The following is a 22,071-nucleotide window of genomic DNA, read 5'->3' on the forward strand; positions in this document are numbered from 1 at the left end:
ATAGGCACAGCTTTCAGAAAAAAGGCATTGAGAGTAAGAGCATTTGTGACTTCAGAGCAGGAGGAGAGAGTAAGATTAAAAGGAGAATGCAGAGTGGAATAACTTAGAAACTATAGGTAACACTAAAGAAACAGAAAACCTAGGAGAGCAGTGTGCAGAATGCAGAGGGGAAAAGGAAAAAAGCAGAAAGCAGAGGAGCCAGACAGGCTTCTCCTTACCATGGGACAGAACAGGTCATTTCATTAGAACAAGGCAGGCTTAGTCTTATTGAAAGGAACAGAGCTTTTCTCTTACAAATGTGGGTTTAATTCATTTAGCATTAAAAGGGTGGACGATTTTTCTTTCTCTATGCATTAAAGATTGGAGCTCATTTTTCATCCAGAATGAGTGAGTTCTTTCTGCACTGGTACTTGTTCTTTTGCTTCATATGCATATGTAAGTATGGATGTGTGTGAAAGTATGTAATTGTGAGAATGCATGTGTATAAGTGTGTAATTTTGAGAAGAGAGTGTGAGTGTGTGTGTGTGTGTGTGTGCGCGCGCGTGTGTGTGTAATTGTGAACCTGCATGCAAGTCGGGCCCAACTGGTTTGAATGGAAATGTATGAATGTAAATGCATGAATCTATAAGATCTTAATAAGAGATTATGCATATTTGCATATGTAAAAGTTTTTTCTTCTACAAGTGTTATTCTCTTCTGCTGGTTCAATAGAAGTTCCAAACTTCCCCCTAGCCAGACAAACAAGAGGCATCTGGACAATTAATCCTTGATTTAATCCCCTACTGTTTTAGGTTGAGTTGCTTGCACGTGAGACTTTAGTCTCTGGCCTCAGAGGAACATGGAAGGCAGGTCAGTTACCATAGCATAGAAACTGAGACTTGGGTAAGTAAACTTTATTATACAGCAACCCTAAATATCTCATGAGAGAAAGTCCTACCCTCCACCGATGCTCTTCCCCCTCCACTGCCTCAAGAAGAACCTACAAGAAAGAAGAACCTCCACACTGGGCCTGGCACTGGTATTTTTTCCCCTGCCAGTTGTTCATGTGAGATAAGGGCATAAAAGGTTGTTACTATAACTAAGGGCCTTAAAATTGGTTGCTGCTTAACACATGTATTATTATTGAATATGTTAGGTTTGCCTAGGCTTTCCCATAACATGCCTCCTCTACTTTGGACAGTTCTTTACATTTAAGGTCATTATTAGGCCATGGGAACACCTGCCTCTGTGCAGTTCAGTGTACAGAGCAGCGGTTCATTGAAAGGTACACATATAGTTTACAATTGTGAGGGACCCTAGATAAACATGAATAAATGTGTTGTGAGGCCGTGTTCGTGTGCTTTTGTGTGTTTTCTGTGTCTGTGTGTGACTATTTGTATGTGTGTGTGTTTGTGTATGTTTCTTACTGTGAAGGTTTGTTTATGTTTATTTTGCCCCCTTTCTCCCAAAATGTAGCTTGTCCAAGCTAGCCAGGGAGAACTTGTTTGGTGCTCGTTTATGTACTGCTATGGGGATCAACTTTCTCAACTTGTACCATGAGGCCATCTTCTCCCAGTGGTCTCTGGATTATGCTGCAGATTTATCCAAACAAGTACTGGGCTTAAGACACTGGTTTTAGAAAATGACTCCACCATTTCTGCCTTCACTATTGATTTTACTATGGGTTAAAGAACGACAGGACAACCTCCATTCTCCTTATTGGTCAGCTTGCAGACTTGTTTCCAAAGTCTTGGTATTTGTATTTGTATTTCTCAGGTAAAATGGGATTTAAGTTCCTGTAGTTCAGACTGTTCTTCAAACCAAACAACCACAAAGTCCTTCTGAGAACCAGGTGGACTTCACTTGAGAAAGGAGACTCTCCCAAACTGGCAGACGACAACCTGGTAAAACAACACAAAGGAAAACACAACACAACACAACAAACTCAAAAAACCTGGTAACCATGTGTTTATACTAAACTCTTAACAGCAAAAGTTAAGCTTTCCTGGCTTGCAAAAGTCAGGAAAGACCTACATAAGATTCTCCCTGCAGCAGCTGGGGGTGCCTTGCTCACTCCTGACCCTGAGGAGTGCAAGTATTGGGGCTGGTTGATCATTACAATTCTGGCTGTGTAGATTGTGGTCTCTAGAGGGCTTGCTTGGGTCTCCCCTCTGACACTACACCTATACATTTAACTGAGCTGTAAATGCCTCAGAGATATATACATTTAACAGAGCACTAAATGCATCAGGGATGCTATACATTTAACAGAGCACTAAATGCCTCAGGGATGCTAAGCATATAACAGAGCACTAAATGCCTCAGGGATGCTATACATTGAACAGAGTACTGAATGCATCAGAGATGTTAACCATTTAACAGAGCTCTAAATGCCTCAGGGATGCTAACCATTTAACAGAGCACTAAATGCCTCAGGAATGCTATAAATTTAACAGAACACTAAATCCCTCGGGAATGCTATACATTTAACAGAGCACTAAATGCCTTAGGGGTGCTCTACATTGAACAGAGCACTAAATGTGTCAGGGATGCTATACATTTAACAGAGCACTAAATGCCTCAGGGATGCTAACCATTTAACAGAGCACTAAATGCATCAGAGATGCTATACATTGAACAGAGCTCTAAATGCCTCAGGGATTCTAACCGTTTAACAGAGCACTAAATGCCTCAGGGATGCTATACATTTAACAGAGCACTTAATGCAAGAACTTCCTTGTCTGCTGTAAAAAATGGAAACCTGAGGAACTGGTACAGGAAAGAAAATAAACATATTAAAACACACACACACACACACAAGAGAGAGAGAGAGAGAGAGAGAGAGAGAGAGAGAGAGAGAGAGAGAGAGAGAGAGAGAGAGAGAAGTGTGGTGGGGGGATAGGAGTTCTCCCTAGAAGAAAAGTTTAGAGATAAATCACTATTAAGCACTCTTGGAAATTTCCTGGGTAATAATACTTAGCTTCAAGGATTGGGAAAATGAAGAACTCTAAAGACAACTATCTCTAAACTGGTTTCTTTTGGGAACTTAACACAGTCCTAGGCAATGAAGTTTAGACATGACAAGGACACACTCTTAATGGACCTTCCTGGTCAGACCCAGGTGTAGTCCCTTGGGGGCCTGACAAGAGAATGTTTTTGGTCAGCTGCAGTCTTGTTGCTTAATTCCTGCCTGTGACCCTCAGAACCAAATATCCATCATTCTTGTCCCCTTCCACTGCTACATTGGCTCTGGACAGCCTTGACTTTAACCTGAATATCCTTATCAACACTTCAGGGAATAAAACACCTGCCTCTGTGCAGTTCAGTGTACAGAGCAGCGGTTCTTTGTTTTTTTTGTTTTGCTTTGTTTTTTTTTTTTTTATATTTTTATGTTCTATATTCTTTGTTTACATTCCAAATGATTTCTCCTTTCCCGGATCCCCCCTCCCCATATGTCCCATAAACCTTCTCTCCTTCCATTCTCCAGTCACCTCCCTCCTTTTTTTCTCTGTCCTTATATTCCCTTCCAATGCTAGATCAATCCTTTCCAGAATCAGGACCCTCTCCATACTTCTTCATGGGAGTCATTTGTTATGCGATTTGTGCCTTGGGTATTCAGAGCTTCTGGGCTAATTAATATCCACTTATCAGATATTGCATTCCATGTGTATTCTTTTGTGATTGGGTTACCTCACTTAGGATGATATTTTCCAGATCAAACAATTTGCCTAAAGATTTTGTGAATTCATTGTTTCTAATTGCTGAGTAGTATTCCATTGTGTAAATATACTGCATTTTCTGTATCCATTCCTCCTTTGAAGGTCATCTGGGTTCTTTCCAGCTTCTGGCTGTTATAAATAAGGCTGCTATGAACATAATGGAGCATGTGTCTCTATTGCATGCCAGGGAATCCTTTGGGTATATGCCCAGGAGAGGTAGAGCAGTGTCCTCTGCAAGTGTCAGTTCAGCATACAGAGCAGGGGTTCTTTGAAAGGCACACATGTAGTTTACAATTGTGAGGGTCCGAGGAAGCTGTGGAAGGAGAGAAGCCCCGCAGCCATATTTGCTGTCCGCAGGGACACAGAGGGATCTCTAGGTACTGTAACACCCTGAGCCTTAGATTTCTGGTGGTGCAAACCGCCAGGGTTCTGCCTGCAATCAGGAACTGAGCACCTAGGCGGCTTTTGTCTGCCAGCCTGCCGGGCTCGGGAAGCTGTGGAAGGAGAGAAGGCATAAAAGAGGAAACACAAAAATCTCTTAAATAATTAGAGGAAAACACAAACAAGCAAATGACAGAACTGAGCAAAAATTTCCAGGATCTAAAAACAGAAGTAGAAACAACTAAGAAAGCACAAAGGGAGACAACTTTGGAGATAGAAAACCTTGGGAAGAAATCAGGGACCATAGATGCAAATATCAACAACAGAATACAAGAGATAGAAGAAAGAATCTCAGATGCCGAAGATACCATAGAAACCATGGACTCAACAGTTAAAGAAAATGCAAAATGCAAAAAGCTTGTATCCCAGAATATCCAGGAAATCCAGGACATAATGAGAAGACCAAACCTAAGGATTATAGGCATTGATGAGAGTGAAGATTTACAACTGAGAAGGCCAGCAAATATCTTCAACAAAATTATGGAAGAAAACTTCCCTAACCTAAAGAGAGATGCCCATGAATATACAAGAAGCCTACAGAACTCCAAACAGACTGGACCAGAACAGAAATACCTCCTGTCACATAATAATCAAAACCCCAAATGTACTAAACAAAGAAAGAATACTTAGGGCAATAAGAGAAAAAGGGAAAGTAACATATAAAGGAAGACCTATCAGAATCACAGCAGACTTCTCACCTGAGACCATGAAAGCTAGAAGATCCTGGGCAGAGCTCGTGCAGACTGTAAGAGAACACAAATGCCAGTCGAGACTACTATATCCAGCAAAACTCTCAATCACCATAGATGGAGAAACCAAGATATTCCACGACAAAACCAAATATACACAATATCTTTCTACAAACCCAGCCCTACAAAGGATAATAGATGGAAAAATGCCAGCACAAGGAGAATAGGGGGAAAATACCATTACAATGAGGGAAACTATACCCTGGCAAGAGCAGGATATTAAGCTTCTTACATCAAACCCAAAGAGGATAACCACATACGTATAAAATTAAAATAAAAAAATGTTAGGAAGCAATAACCACTACTCCTTAATATCTCTTAACATCAATGGACTCAATTCCCCAATAAAAAGACATAGACTAACAGACTGGTTATGTAAACAGGACCCTACATTTTGCTGCTTACAGGAAACACACCTCAATGTCAAAAACAAAAACTACCTTAGAGTAAAAGGGTGGAAGACAATTCTACAAGCAAATGGTCCCAGGAAAGAAGCCGGAGTTGCCATTCTAATTTCATATAAAATTGACTGACTTTCAACCTAAAGTCATCAAAAGAGACATGAAAGGTCACTACTTGCTGGTCAAAGGAAAAATCCAACAAGAACCCTGAATCCTGAACATCTATGCCCCAAATATAAGGGTGCCCTCATTCATTGCTACTGTAACGCCTGTGTAGCTGTAGCAAGATGCCGCTCTACTGGGGCCCGGCGGCTGAAGGGTTGAGGTCAGAGCTTCATGGAGCCTCAGGCAGTTCCTTAGCAAGATGACCCGATCTCATGACCATAAAGAATGATCTTGAGACGCCTGCGATGCTGAGCCTGTGTGTGTGTCTGTTCTTTGTGCATTTCTCTGTATCTCAATATCTGATTAATGGGCAATGGTGGACAGCCCCCGGTGGTCCCGAAGTAGTGGAAAGTACCTTGAGCCTCTCCCATATACAGGAAAGATTAGCTAGAAGCAGAAAGCCTTGGTGTCTTTATAATAGGAAAGAGAAATAAAAGATATTAGATAATATGAAGCCTGCTTTAATATATTGGCATAAATTAAGGTGTGAATATGATAGATACCTTCATTGGAGACCTCCAGCTTTGGAAGAATATATTAAGAAATTTCTTGAGGGAGAATATAATTTAGCTCCTTGATAAAAAGAGGAAGTTGGTGCTTATCTCTGCTATGTGAGAGACAAAATTCTAAGAATAGAAAGTTCATGACCAACCACAGGAACCACAGTCTCTGTCTTGATATGAGATCATTGTATATCCAGATAGAAATAGTTATTTTGCAGATTTGTTGCTGATTCTTAGAGATTGTAAAATTAGCCTTTGTGTATTGTCTGATGCCGAGTTCCTTGTTTGTAATACTATATATAAAGAAAGAATCATGCTAAGTAAAATTGCAGCAGTTCACTAAGCAATTTGGTGTCTGTCTGTCATTCCTGCGCCGTATCCTGACTTCTCCTGATACCTTCGCCCCTGGGCTCCCGCAGTCTGACGGTCTCCCCCTGAGTGATCTGCAGCAATTCATAAAAGAAACTTTACTAAAGCTCAAAGTACACATTGTACCTAACACAATAATTGACTTTAACACTCCACTCTCCTCAATGGACCGATTGGGAAAAGAGAAACTAAACAGGGACACAGAAAAACTAATTGAAGCTTTGAACCAATTGGATTTAACAGATATATATATATACAACTTTTCATCCCAAAGCAAAAGAATATACCTTTTCTCAGCACCTCATGGTACCTTCTCCAAGAGAGATCATATAGTTGGTCACAAGACAGACCTCAACAAATAGAAGAAGATTGAAATAATCCCATGCTTCCTATCAGATCACTATGGAGTAAGAGTGGTCTTTAGTAACAGTAAAAAACAACAGCCCACATACACATGGAAGCTGAACAATACTCTACAATTTAACAGAGAACTAAAGGCATCAGGGATGCTAACCATTTAACAGAGCACTAAATGCCTCAGGGATTCTATACATTTAACAGAGCACTAAATACCTCAGGGATGCTAACCATTTAACAGAGCACTAAATGCCTCGGGGATGGTAACCATTTAACAGAGCACTAAATTTCTCAGGGATGCTATACATTTAACAGAACACTAAATGAGTCAGGGATGCTAACCATTTAACAGAGCACTAAATGCATCAGCAATGCTCTACATTTAACAGAGCACTAAATGCCTCAGGGATGCTATACATTTAACACAGCACTAAATGCATCAGGGATGCTATACATTTAAGAGAGCACTAAATGCCTCAAGAATGCTAACCATTTAACAGAACACTAAATGCCTCGGTGATGCTATACATTTAACAGAGCAGTAAATGCCTCCGTGATGCTATACATTTAACAGAGCACTAAATGCCTCAGGGGAGCTATACATTTAACAGAACACTAAATGCCTCAGGGATGCTATACATTTAACAGAGCACTAAATGGCTCTGGGATGCTAACCATTTAACAGAGCACTAAATTCCCCGGGAATGTTATACATTTAACAGAGCACTAATTGCCTCAGGGATGCTCTACATTGAACAGAGCCTGAATGTGTCAGGGATGCTATATATTTAACAGAGCACTAAATGCCTCAGGAATGCTAACCATTTAACAGAGCACTAAATGCATCAGAGATGCTATACATTGAACAGAGCTCTAAATGCCTCAGGGATGCTAACCATTTAACAGAGCACCAAATGCCCCGGGAATTCTAACCATATAACAGAGCACTGAATGCCTCAGGGATGCGATACACTTAACAGAGCACTTAATGCATCAGGGATGCTATACATTTAACACAGCACTAAATGCCTCAGGGATGGTAACCATTTAACACAGCACTAAATGCATCAGGGATGCTATACATTTAACAGAGCACTAAATACCTCAAGGATGCTAACCATTTAACAGAACAGTAAACGCCTCAGTGATGTTGTACATTTAACAGAGCTCTAAATGCCTCAGTGATGGTAACTATTTAATAGAGCATTAAATGCCTCAGGGATGCTAAGCATTTAAAAGAGGAATAAATGTCTCAGGGATGTTATACATTTAACAGAGCACTAAATGCCTCAGGGATGCTATACATTGAACAGAGCACTAAATGTCTCAGGGATGCTCTACATTAAACAGAGCACTAAATACTTCAGGCATGCTAACCATTTAACAAAGCACTAAATGCCTCAGGGATGCTAACCACTTAACAGAGCACTAAATGCCTCAGGGATGCCAATCATTTAATAGAGTACTAAATGCCTCAGGGATGCTATTCTTTTAACAGAGCACTAAATGTGTCAGGGATGCTATACATTTAACAAAGCACTATATGCATCAGGGATGCTAACCATTCAACAGAGCACTAAATGCCTCAGGGATGCTAACCATTTAACTCAGAACTAAATGCCTCAGGGATGCTAACCATTTAACAGAGCACTAAATTACTCAAGGAAGCTATACAGTTAACAGAGCACTAAATGAATCAGTGATGCTATACATTTAACAAAACACTAAATGCCTCAGGGATGTCATACATGTAACAGAGCACTAAATGGGTCAGAGCTGCTATACATTTAACAGAGCACTAAATGCCTCAGGGATGCTAACCATTTAACATAGCATTAAATGCATCAGGCATGCTATACTTTTAACAGAGCACTAAATGCCTCAGGGATGCTAACCACTTAACAGAGCACTAAATGCCTCAGGGATGCTAACCATTTAACAGAGCACTAAATGGGTCAGGGATGTCAATCATTTAATAGAGCACTAAATGCCTCAGGGATGCTATTCATTTAACAGAGCTCTAAATGTGTCAGGGATGCTATAAATTTAACAAAGCACTAAATGCATCAGGGATGCTAACCATGTAACAGAGCACTAAATGCATCAGAGATGCTATACATTTAACAGAGCACTAAATGCCTCAGGGATGCTAACCATTTAACAGAGCACTGAATGCCTCAGGGATGCTATACATTTAATAGAGCACTAAATGCCTCATGGATGCTATACATTTAACAGAGCACTGTATGCCTCAGGGATGCTAACCATTTAACAGAGCACTAAATGCCTCAGGGATGCTAACCATTTAACTGAGCATTAAATGCCTCAGGGATGTTATACATTTAACAGAGCACTAAATGCCTCAGGGATGCTAACCATTTAACAGAGCACTAAATGCCTCAGGGATGCCAATCCTTTAATAGAGCACTAAATGCCTCAGGGATGCTATTCATTTAACAGAACACTAAACGTGTCAGGGATGCTATACATTTAACAGAGACCTAAATGCCTCTGGGATGCTCTACTATTAACGGAGCACTAAATGTGTCAGGGATTCTAACAGGTTAACAGAGCACTAAATGCCTCAGGGATGTTATACATTTAACAGAGCATTAAATGCCTCAGGGATGCTAACCATTTAACAGAGCAATAAATGTCTCAATGATGCTAACCATTTAACAGAGCACTAAATGCCTCTGAGATGCTAACCACTTAACAGAGCACTAAATGGCTCTGAGATGCTAACCACTTAACAGAGCACTAAATGTCTCTGGATTGCTATACATTGAATATTGCAATAAATGCCTATGGATGCTAAACATTTAACAGAGCACTAAATGTGCCAGGGATGCTAACCATTTCACAGAGCACTAAATGTATCAGGGATGCTATACTTTGAACAGACCACTAAATGCTGCATGGATGCTAACCATTTAACAGAGCACTAAATGCCTCAGGGATGCTAACCACTTCACAAAGCACTAAAAACCTCAGGGATGCTAACCACTTAACAGAGCACTAAATGCCTCAGGGATGCTAACTTTTTAACAGAGCACTAACTCCTTCAGGGATGCTATACATTTAACAGAGCACTTAATGCATCAAGGATACTATACATTTAACAGAGCACTTAATGCATCAACGATGCTATACATTTAACAGAGCACTAAATGCCTCAGGGATGCTAACCATTAAACAGAGCACTAAATGCCTCAGGGATGCTATACATTTAACAGAGCACTAAATGCCTCAGGTAGGCTAACCATTTAACAGAGCACTAAATGCATCATGGATCTTAATCATTTTACAGAACACTAAATGCCTCAGGGATGCTATACATTTAACAGAGCACTAAAAACCTCAGGGATGCTAACCACTTAACAGAGCACTAAATGCCTCAGGGATGCTAACCACTTCACAAAGCACTAAAAACCTCAGGGATGCTATACATTTAACAGAGCACTAAATGCTTCAGGGATGATAACCACTGAACAGAGTACTGAATGCATCAGGGATGCTAAGCATTTAACAGAGCACTAAATGCCTCAGGGATGCTATATTCTTAGCAGAGCACTAAATGTGTCAGGGATGCTTTACATTTAACAGAACACTAAATGGCTCAGGAATGCTAAGCGGTTAACAGAGCACTAAATGTGTCAGAGCTGCTATATACATTTAACAAAGCACTAAATGCCTCAGGAATGATACACATTTGACAGAGCACCAATTACCTCAGGGATGATATACATTTAACAGAGCACTAAAGGCCTCCGGGATGCTAACCACTTAACAGAGTACTAAATTCCTCATGGATGCTATACATTGAACAGAGCTGTAAATGCCTACTGGATGCTAAACATTTAATAGAGCACTAATTGCATCAGGGGTGCTATACATTGAACAGAACACTGAATACCTCCGGGATGCTAACCATTTAACACAGCACTAAATGCATCAGGGATGTTATACATTTAACAGAGCACTAAATGCCTCAGGGATGCTATACTTTGAACAGAGAACTAAATGCCTCAGGGATTCTATACATTGTATAGAGTACTATATGCCTCAGGGATGTTATACATTTCACAGAGCACTAAATGCCTCAGGGATGCTAACCATTTAACAGAGCACTAAATGCCTCAGGGATACTATACATTTAACAGAGCACTTAATGCATCAGAGATGCTCTACATTTAACAGAGCACTAAATGCCTCAGGGATGCTAACCATTTAACAGAGCAATAAATCCTTCAGGGATGCTATACATTTAACAGAGCACTAAATGCCTCAGGGATGCTATACATTTAACAGAGCACTAAATGCCTCTGGGATGCTAATCACTTAACAGAGCACTAAGTGCCTCAGGGATGCCAACCATATAACAGAGCACTAAATGCCTCAGGGATGCTATACATTTAACAGAGCACTAAATGCCTCCGGGATGCTAACCATTTAACAGAACACTAAATGCATCACGGATGCTATACATTGAACAGATTACGAAATGCCTCAAGGATGCTAAACATTTAACAGAGCACTAAATGCCTGGGGAATGCTAACCATTTAACAGAGCACTAAATGCCTCAGGGATGCTAACCACTTAACAGAGCACTAAATGCATTAGGGATGCTATACATTTTACAGAGCACTAAATGCCTCGCGGATGCTATCCATTTAACAGAGCACTAAATGCCTCAGGGAGTCTAACCATTAAACAGAGCACTAAATGCCTCAGGGATGCTAACCATATAAAGAAGCACTAAATGCATCAGGGATGCTATACATTTAACGGAGCACTAAAAGCCTCAGGTATGCTATACATTGAACAGAGCTCTAAATGCCTCAGGGATGCTAACCATTTAACAGAGCACTAAATTCATCAGGGATGCTATACATTTAACAGAGCACTAAATGCCTCAGGGATGGTAAGCATTTAACAAAGCACGAAATGTTTCAGGGATGCTATACATTTAACAGAGCACTAAATGCCTCAGGGATGCTATACATTTAACAGAGCACTTAATACATCAGGGATGCTCTACATTTAACAGTGCACTAAATGCCTCAGGGATGCTATACATTTAACAGAGCACTAAATGCCTCAGGGATGCTATACATTTAACAGAGCACTAAATGCCTCAGGGATGCTATACATTTAACAGAGCACTAAATGCCTCAGGGATGCTAACCACTTAACAGAGCACTAAATGCTTCAGTGATGCTAAGCATATAACAGAACAGTGAATGCCTCAGAGGTTTTATACATTTAACAGAGCATTAAGTGCCTCAGGTATGTTAACCATATAACAGAGCACTAAATGCTGCAGGGATGCTATACATTTAATAGAGCACTAAATGCATCAGGGATGCTAACCATTTAACAGAGCACTAAATGCATCAGGGATGCTATACATTGAACAGAGCACTAAATGTCTCAAGGATGCTAAGCATTTAACAGAGCACTAAATGCCTAGGGAATGCTAACCATTTATCAGAGCACTAAATGCATGAGGGATGCTCTACACTGAACAGAGCACTAAATGTGTCAGGGATGCTAACCATTTAACAGAGCACTAAATGCCTCAGAGATGCTCTACATTTAACAGAGAACTAAATGCCTCAGGGATGCTAACCACTTAACAGAGCACTAAATGCATCAGAGATGCTATACATTTAACAGAGCAGTAAATGCCTAGGGGATGCTAATCATTTAAGAGAACACTATATGCCTCAGGGATGCTATACATTTAACAGAGCAGTAAATGCCTCAGGGATGCTAACCATTAAACAGAGCACTAAATGCATCAGGGATGCTAAAAATTTAACAGAGCACTAAATGCATCAGGGATGCTAACAATTTAACAGAGCACTAAATGCCTCAAGAATACTATCCACTAAAGAGACCACTTAATGCATTAGAGATGCTTTAAATTTCACAGAGTACTCAATGCCTCAGGGATGCTAACCATTTAATAGAGCACTAAATGCCTAAAGGATGCTATACATTTAACAGAGCACTAACTGCCTATGGGATACTAACCACTTAACAGAGCACTTAATGCCTCATGGATGCTATACATTGAACAGACCACTAAATGCCTACGGGATTCTATACATTTAACAGAGTATTAAATGCTTCAGGGATGCTAACAATTTAACAGAGCACTAAATGTATCAGGGATGCTATACCTTTAACAGAGCACTAAATACCTCAAGGATGCTAAACATTTGACAGAGCACTAAATGCCTCTGGATATAAACCATTCAACAGAGCACTAAATGCCTCAGGGATGTTATACATTTAATAGAGCACTAAATGCTTCAGGGATGCTAACCATTTAACAGAGCACTAAATGCCTCAGGGATGCTAACCATTTAACAGAGCACTAAATGCATCAGGGATGCTAACCATTTAACAGACGTCTAAATGCCTCAGGGATGCTAAGCATATAACAGAGCACTAAATTTCTCAGGGATGATCTACATTGAACAGAGCACTTAATGAGTCAGGGATGCTAACCATTTAACAGAGTACTAAATGCCTCAGCGATGTTAATACATTTAACAGAGCACTTAATGCATCAGCAATGCTCTACATTTAACAGAGCACTAAATGCCTCAGGAATGCTAACCACTTAAGAGAGCACTAAATGCATCAGGGATGCTATACATTTAACAGAGCACTAAATGCATCAGGGATGCTAACCATTTGACAGAGCACTAAATGCCTCGGGGATGCTATACATTTAACAGAGCACTAAATTCCTCCGTGATGCTATACATTTAACAGAGCACTAAATGCCTCCGGGATGATGTACACTTAATAGAGCACTAAATGGGTCACTGATTCTAACCATTTAACAGAGCACTAAATGCCTCAGGTATGCTAGCCATTTAACAGATCACTAAATGCCTCATGGATACTATACATGAACGAGCACTAAATGCCTCAGGGGTGCTAACCATTTAACAGAGCGCTATATTTCTCAGGGATACTATACACTTAAGAAAGCACTTAATGCATCAGGGTTGCTCTACATTTAACAGAGCACTAAATGCCTGGGGAATGCTATACATTTAAGAGAGCACTAAATGCCTCAGGGATATTTTACATTGAACAGAGCATTAAATGTGTCAGCGATGCTATACATTTTAACAGAGCACTAAATGCCTTAGGGATGCTAACCATTTAATATAGCACTAAAAGCCTCAGGGATGGTATACATTTAACAGAGCACTAAATGTGTCAGGGATGCTATACATTTAACAGGGCACTAAATGCCTCAGGGATGCTAACCATTTAACACAGCACTAAATGCCTCAGGGATGCTAACCATTTAACAGAGCACTAAATGCCTCTGGGATGCTATACATTTAACAGAGCACTAAATTCCTCAGGGATGCTAACCATTTAACAGAGCACTAAATGCCTCAGGGATGCTATACATTTAACAGAGCACTAAATGCCTCAGGGATGCTAACCATTTAACAGAGCACTAAATGCCTCAGGGATGCTATATATTTAACAGAGCACTAAATTCTTCAGGGATGGTAACCATTTAACACTGCACTAAATGCATCAGGGATGCTACACATTTAACAGCGCACTAAATACCTCAAGGATGCTAACCATTTAACAGAACAGTAAACACCTCAGCGATGTTGTACATTTAACAGAGCTCTAAATGCCTCAGGGATGGTAACCATTTAATAGAGCATTAAATGCCTCAGGGAATGCTAACCATTTAACAGAGGACTAAATGCCTCAGGGATGTTATACATTGAACAGAGCACTAAATGTGTCAGGGATGCTATACATTGAACAGAGCACTAAATGTCTCAGGGATGCTATTCATTTAACAGAGCACTAAATGTGTGAGGGATGCTATACATTTAACAAAGCACTAAATGCATCAGTGATGCTATACAGATAGGATATTTTAGAGTTTCCATAGTGTGTAGTTATAGAAATTCAGAGTCAGTAGGCCAGAAACTTAGGATAGGTATATAGAGGAACTAATTCCTAACATATTTTCCTTTTCCTTGACAGTTGGCTTCATATGTTTGCCGAATATGCTCTCGTGCGGATGAAGATGAGAGGTTTCTGCTCTGTGATGGCTGTAATGATAATTACCACATCTTTTCCTACTGCCACCACTTTCTGAAGTTCCCAAGGGAATATGGAAGTGCCCAAAGTGTATCTTAGCGGTAATATTTATCCGCCTTAGACAGTTTAATCATAACCTAGTCAATTTCTTTTATCTATCCTTTTCAGTGAGGTGGACTAAAATTAGTAGAGAAGACTTGATTAACTTATAGTGAATAAGAATAATTGGATAGAAAAGCTAAACGATAGTAATGATTTACATGAAGTAGATAAAATCATAACTTATAAACTGTGAAAATGTTAGCTAAGAGAAAAAATTATTTAGTATCTATTGAAACAAATGTTTAAAATGTTTAAAATGTAGTTTTTAATGTAAAATACTAAATGCAGCTTGAAAATCTCCTTTCTTTTTTCTTTTCCTTCATTAATTTTCTTATTCAGTTTATCTTCCAGTTGGAGCCTACACTCCCTCCTATCCTCTCAGTCGCAGCATACTCACAAACACCTCTCCCCAAATCTCCCTCTCCTCAGAGATGGGAAGTCTCCTTGAACATCCAAATGCAGTACGACTAAGCATATTCTCTTCCACTTCCTTATAAGGCAGTCCAGCTAGTAGAAGGGGATAAAAAGGGAGCAAAAGAGTTAGAAACAGACCTCACTCCAGTTGTTAGGGACGCACATCTGCAACATATCTGTAAGGGCCTAGCCTCTGCATGTTCTTTGGTTGGTGGTTCAGTCTCTGTGAACTCTTTCATGCCCACATTAGTTGCCTCCATAGGTTTTCTTATGGTGTCCTTGATTTTTCCAGCTTTCTCAGTTCTACTCCCCACTGTTCCACAAAACTTCTAGAGCTCTACGTAATATTTGGCTGTGGTTCTCTGCATCTGTTTCCATCTGATGCTAGATGAAGCCTCTCAGGAGACAGTTGTGCCATTAGCTCTTTCTTTTTTGCCATTCTTTGTTTACATTCCAAATGATTTCCCCTTTCCTGGTTCCCACCTCCCCAAAAGTCCCATAAGCCCTCTTCCCTCCCCCTGTTCCCCAGTCACACCCTTTCCACTTCCCTGTCCTGGTATTCCCCTACACTGCTGCACTGAGCCTTTCCAGGACCAGAGGCCACTCCTTCCTTCCTTCTTGGACATCATTTGATAAGTGAATTGTGTCTTGGGTATTCAGAGCTTCTAGGCTAATGGCCACTTATCAGTGAGTGCACACCATGTGTGTTCTTTTGTGAATGAGTTACCTCACTCAGGATGATATTTTCCAGTTCCAACCATTTGCCTAAGAATTTCATGAATTCATTGTTTCTAATGGCTGAATAGTACTCCATTGTGTAGATGTACCACATTTTTTGCATCCACTCTTCTGTTGAGGGATACCTGGGTTCTTTCCAGCATCTGGCAATTATAAATAGGGCTGCTATGAATATAGTAGAGCATGTATCCTTATTACATGGTGGGGAATCCTCTGGGTATATGCCCAGGAGTGGTATAGCAGGATCTTCTGGAAGTGACATGCCCAGTTTTCGGAGGAACCGCCAGACTGATTTCCAGAGTGGTTGTACCAATATGCAACCCCACCAGCAGTGGAGGAGTGTTCCTCTTTCTCCACATCCTTGCCAACACCTGCTGTCTCCTGAGTTTTTAATCTTAGCCATTCTGACTGGTGTGAGGTGAAGTCTCAGGGTTGTTTTGATTTGCACTTTCCTGATGCTAATGATTAATGATGTTGAACATTTCTTTAGGTGCGTCTCAGCCATTTGAGAGTCCTCCTTGTGAATTCTCTGTAACTCTGTAGCCCATTTTTTAATTGGGTTATTTAGTTTGTTGGGGTCTAACTTTTTGAGTTCTTTATATATTTTGGATATTAGCTCTCTGTAGAATATAGTGTTGGTAATGATCTTTTCCCAATATATATGTTGCCATTTTGTCGTACTGACAATGTCCTTTGCCTTATAGAGCTTTTCAGTTTCATGAGATCAGTTTTATCAAATCTTGATCTTAGAGCCTGAACCATTTGTATTCTGTTCAGTAAATTTTCTCCTGTGCCAATGTGTTCAAAGCAGTTCCACATTTTCTCTTCTATTAGATTTAATGTGTCTGATTTTTATGTTTTTCTTTTTTTTCTTTTTCTTTTTCTTTTTTTTTTTTTTTTACCTTTTGCTTTCGCTTTCACTTTACTGAATGTTTTCTTTTTCTTCTTTTCAGGAGTGTAAACGTCCCCCTGAAGCTTTTGGCTTTGAGCAAGCTACACAGGAGTATACCTTACAGAGTTTTGGTGAGATGGCTGATTCCTTCAAGGCTGACTACTTCAACATGCCTGTACATGTATGTTGTTGAATGATTAATGTCTTCTAGTTTTATGAAAGCAAATACCAGTGATCCATGGCTATCTTTTCACCTGTTCTCATAGATGGTTCCTACAGAAGTTGTGGAAAAGGAATTCTGGAGGTTGGTGAGCAGCATCGAGGAGGATGTGACAGTTGAGTATGGAGCAGACATTCACTCCAAAGAATTTGGCAGTGGGTTTCCTGTCAACAATAGCAAATGGAACTTATCCCCTGAAGAAAAGGTAATATATTTATTAATATCTACTAAAATTTGAGTAGGAAGAATCTTATTAGCACTCAAAATCTTTTGTTCTTTCACATTGTGCATGCTTACATGAGATTTATAACTACATAAATACATCACTAATAGAATTTACATATACCTCTTACTGTCACTTTTTTTCCTGGTGTATCTAGACAGTAAAATATCAGTTAAACAGTTACAATATTAACCTTTTTTTTTTTTTCTTGAGACAGGGTATCTGTGTGTAGCCCTGGCTGTCCTGGCACTCACTCTGTAGACCAGGCTGGCCTCAAACTTAGAAATTCGCCTGCCTCTGCCTCCCAACTGCTGGGATTAAAGGCATGCACCACCACTGTCCTGCAATATTAACCTTTCTTTAAATATAAATATTAAAACTTTGCCCTTTTGGTTCATATGGTCAAATTTTGTTTGGATTTATACTGCTTCCCTTTTATTGAAAATAGATTCTTTTTCTTATACAAATATATCCTTAATACATTTCCCCTCTCTTTACTCCAAATTTCTCTCCAGCTTCCGTCACCACTAAATATACTCCATTTTTGTCTTTGATTAGAAAAGAACAGGCTTCTAAGAGATAATAACCAAAGATGACAAAATAAATCTTTTTTATTTACTTATTTATTATTTTTTTGGATTTTTTTTTTTCGAGACAGGGTTTCTCTGTATAGCCCTGGCTGTCCTGGAACTGACTCTGTAGACCAGGCTGGCCTCAAACTCAGAGATCCGCCTGCCTCTGCCTCCCAGAGTGCTGGGATGACAGGTATGTGCCACCACTGCCCGGCGGACAAAATAAATTATAATAAAACTGTGTAGAAGTTGGACAAGGTAACCCCCAGAAGGAAAAGAGTTCCAAGACGAGACAAACTGATTCACACACTGAGAAGTCCAATAAAAAATACTAAACTGAATGCTGTATATACAGAGAGAAGACCTTGTGTAGATCTGAGAAGGCCCTATGGTTACTACTTCAGTCTTAGTGAGTACATATGAGCCTTCCGCAGTTGTCTTAGAGAGCCTTGTTCTTCTTGTGTCCTCTGTCACCTCTATCACTCTCTTTCTCCTCCTCCCCTTCCACCACTTCATGGGGTTCCCTGAGCTCTAAGTGGAGGAATTTGATGGAAACATCCCATTTAGTACTGGGTGTTTCAAGTATCTGTCTGTCTGTCTGTCTGCCCGCCTGTCTGTCTGTCTCTGTCTATGTCTGTCTCTCCCCCTTCTCCCCTCCCTTCTCTTCTTTCCCCTCTCCCTTCCTTCTTCCCTCCTTCCTCCTCTGTCTATCTTTCACCGACATCCCATTTAGAGATGAATATTTCAAGATCTCTCTATCTCTGTATAATGTCTGGTTGTGAGTTTTTGTTCCAATTAAATGCAGGAGGAAGCTTCTCTGATGGTAGATAGCTATCTATTTTCTGGTTCTTGGTCACCCAAGGTCGGTTATAAATGACTTCCATTTTGTGGAGGAGCCTTAAGTCAAATCATACATTTGTTGGTTATTTCTACGAGGTTTGTGCCACTTTTGCACTAACATATTTTATAGGCAGGACCTCAGTGTTGATCAAAGGGTTTGTGGCTGCCTTGGTATTTACCTTTCTCCTTTAGCAGGCTGCAGAGTACCTTTTCATATCAAGACTTGAGAATGTAGGGATGAATGTTCTTTGTAAATACCAGCCTAATCTCTTCATGTTCAATAAGTTGTGTAGGTATTGATTTCAGCTTTGGGGTCCTGCTGTCAGCTTGTGGAGAGCATCTATTATCAAAACAACAAGCTGGATTGTTTGGGGCTTTTCATGGTATCCCTGTGGCCAATAACTGAATTGGATGGAGCCCACTGTCAGTACTAGAAGCTTCATTTGGTGACAAGAGATGGACAGTTAGGACTCCATATCCCTCATTATTTCAAGACCTTATTGGGATAGTATTCATATATTTTATAGAGTTTCTACTTACACTAGATTTTCATATTAACTATCAGATGTCCTGCAGTTTTAGCTGTCTCTCCCTACATTTCCTCCCTTAGTCCCATCTCCCCTCTCCCTTTCCACCTGAACCTCTCCTTCCTGCCACTAAACCCTTTCTACTCACAGCTCAGCCAGGCCTAGTCCATGCATAAAATGTATTCTTTTTACTGCTGCCAGCAAGATTCGTGTGTTCTCTTTACTCACTTTAAAAATACCTATTCTTTCTTGGCCTAGGGATTGTAGCTTGGATATCATTTACTTAATGGCTAATATGTAGTTATGATCAAATACCTATCCTACTTATCTTTCTGATCTGGGTCACTTCCCTCTGTGTGATCAATTATTTGATTATTTTCTTGTTTATTTATTATTTGATTCAATCATTTCCATGATTATATTACAATTCCATTTTTTTCTTCACTCATACCCCTTCCTCTACTCCTCTCAGTACCCCCACCCTTTACCTACTTTCCCCTATATCTACTACTTTTTGCTATTGTTTTTGCTTTGTTTTGTTTTCCAACAAAACATCAGGCCTCCCAGTTACATCAACCAAAACTGCACAACAAGCTATAGTAGAACTAGACACAAAAAGTAGGACTTTTTATCAAGGCTGGGTCAGGCAACCCCAGTAGGAGGAAAAGAGGACCAAGAACAGTAAATAAGTAAGAGATGATTCCCTCCTTCCCATTGTTAGGAATCCCACAAGAACATCAGATTGACATAAACCATAGCACTTATGCAAAGGATCTACCATGCAGGGTGTAGGAGTATTATAGCTTCAATGTCTGGCAGTCCTTTCTGAGCCCTGCTTAGTTTATTCTGTGGGCCTTGTTCTCCTGGTATCCTTGACCCCTCTGGCTCCTACAAACCTCTCCTCCCTCTTCCAAAGGATTCCTGTGGCTCCTCCTAATACTTGGTGGTGGGTCTCTGCATCTGCTCTGCATTGCTAGATGATTCCTCTTTGATGATAATTGGGCTATCTTTGTGTCTGTTGTGAAAGGTTTGTTGTTTTGGATGCTTTTTACAGTCCCCCTCCCTTTTTTTGTTTTGTTTTGTTTTTTTGTTTTTTGTTTTTGTTTTTTTGTTTTGTTTTAGGAAGAGTACCAAGTTTTCTCAGTTAATATTCTGTCTAGCTAACTTCCTGAAAGTGTTCATCAAGTGAATACATCTGAATTTCCTGTTGGAATTTTGAGGGTCACTTACGGATATATTATCATATTTAAAAAATAAAAAAAAGAATGCTTTGGCCTCTGTTTTTTCTATTTGCATTTCCTTGATTTTCTCTCATTGATTTATCCATGTCTGCAAGCACTTAATTGAAACAATATGACAGTAAGTCAGCTGTCTTATCCCTGATTTTAGTGGAATTGCTTTCAGTTTCTCTGCATTTAATTTGACGTTGACTATTGACTTGCTGTAAAATGCCTTCATTATGTTTAAGTATGTTCAGTGTATCTTTTATCTCCAGAACTTTTACCTTGAAGAGTTGTGGGATTTTGTCAAATGCCTTTTCTGCATTTCATAAGATGATTACACTGTTATCCTTCAATTTCACTTATTGTTGGATTATACTCATCAATTTTTATATATTGAACCATCCTTGCATCTCTGTAATGAAGCCTACTTAATCATGGTTGGTGATGTTTTTGATGTGTTCTTGGTTTCAGTTTTTACATATTTTATTTAAAAATTTTTCTTCTGTGTTTATGAGGGCCTGTAATTCTGTTGAATCTGTGTAGTTTGGGCATCAGAGTAAGTGTGTCATGTTAAAATGAATTGGGCAATTTTTCTATTCTGTTTCTATTTTGTGAAATAATTTATGGAGTATTGGCCTCAGCTCTTCTCTGAAAGTCTGATAGACTTCTGTGCTAAAACTATCAGATCCTGGACATTTGTTTTTTGGGAAACTTTTATGATTGCTTCTATTTCTCTTGGGGTTATAATGTCTATTTAATTTGGTTTGTTGGTCTTAATTTAACTTTGGTAAGTGTTACATAGCAGGAAAATTATTCATTTCTTTTAGATGTTGTAGTTCTGTGAAGTATAGGTTTTTAACTTATAACTTCATACATATCATTGGTATCTGTTGTTGTATCCTGTATTCATTTTTGGTTTTGGATATTCTCCCTCTGGTTTTAGTTAGTTTAGATTACTTTTTTGTTTGTTTGTCTGTTTGTTTTGTTTTTTACCCCGTTCCTCTTCTCAGAGAACCAATTCTTCAATTATTTGTTTCAGTGAATCTCTGTATTGTTCTCTTTTCTATTTTACCTATTTAGGTCCTGAATTTGATTAGTTATTGCTGTCTAGTCTTCTTGGGTGTGATAGGATAACTGACTCTATTAGATACATTGTCCTGGTAGTGTGTTTTTAAGCTAGTGCCTGTGCATCTGGGATTGGGATGGTTATATGTCTACATGCTGTTTTTGGGTTCTGTCTTTGTTGGATAAGGTTTTTGGGTTTTTTTTCCCTCCCCTCTGGATTTTAGGAGAGTGTCTTGTCAGTGTTGCTTGGTAGAAGATTGTGGATCTGATAGTTGTGGCTACTGAGGATTCCAGGTAAAATGTGTTTCTGAGTATTGGTAGCTGACATTTAGGAATGGGAACAGGCTAGAGGTCTAAAGGCATTCACAGAACAGAGGAAAACAGTGTCCCACCAAAATCTACTTATTTGGTCTCCTTGGAATAGGAACACAGAGTGAAGAATGGTCACCCCAAAGGGCCTACTAT

The 22,071-nt window shown here is 39.6% G+C and overlaps 1 protein-coding gene across 1 annotated transcript in view; it reads left to right on the plus strand.

Annotated features, from left to right (window-relative positions):
- Positions 1 to 14,740: 14,740 nt before the first annotated feature.
- The window catches only part of LOC127676068 (lysine-specific demethylase 5D-like), a 43,312-nt gene continuing 35,981 nt past the window's right edge, over positions 14,741 to 22,071 (plus strand). The window contains 3 exon segments of the mRNA XM_052171994.1: positions 14,741 to 14,891; positions 16,998 to 17,117; positions 17,203 to 17,361. Of these exon segments, the coding sequence (XP_052027954.1) occupies positions 17,073 to 17,117; positions 17,203 to 17,361 (204 nt within the window). The 5' untranslated portion in view covers positions 14,741 to 14,891; positions 16,998 to 17,072.

Source organism: Apodemus sylvaticus (genome assembly GCF_947179515.1).
Source record: "Apodemus sylvaticus chromosome Y unlocalized genomic scaffold, mApoSyl1.1 SUPER_Y_unloc_2, whole genome shotgun sequence".
In the NCBI taxonomy this organism is placed as follows: domain Eukaryota; kingdom Metazoa; phylum Chordata; class Mammalia; order Rodentia; family Muridae; genus Apodemus; species Apodemus sylvaticus.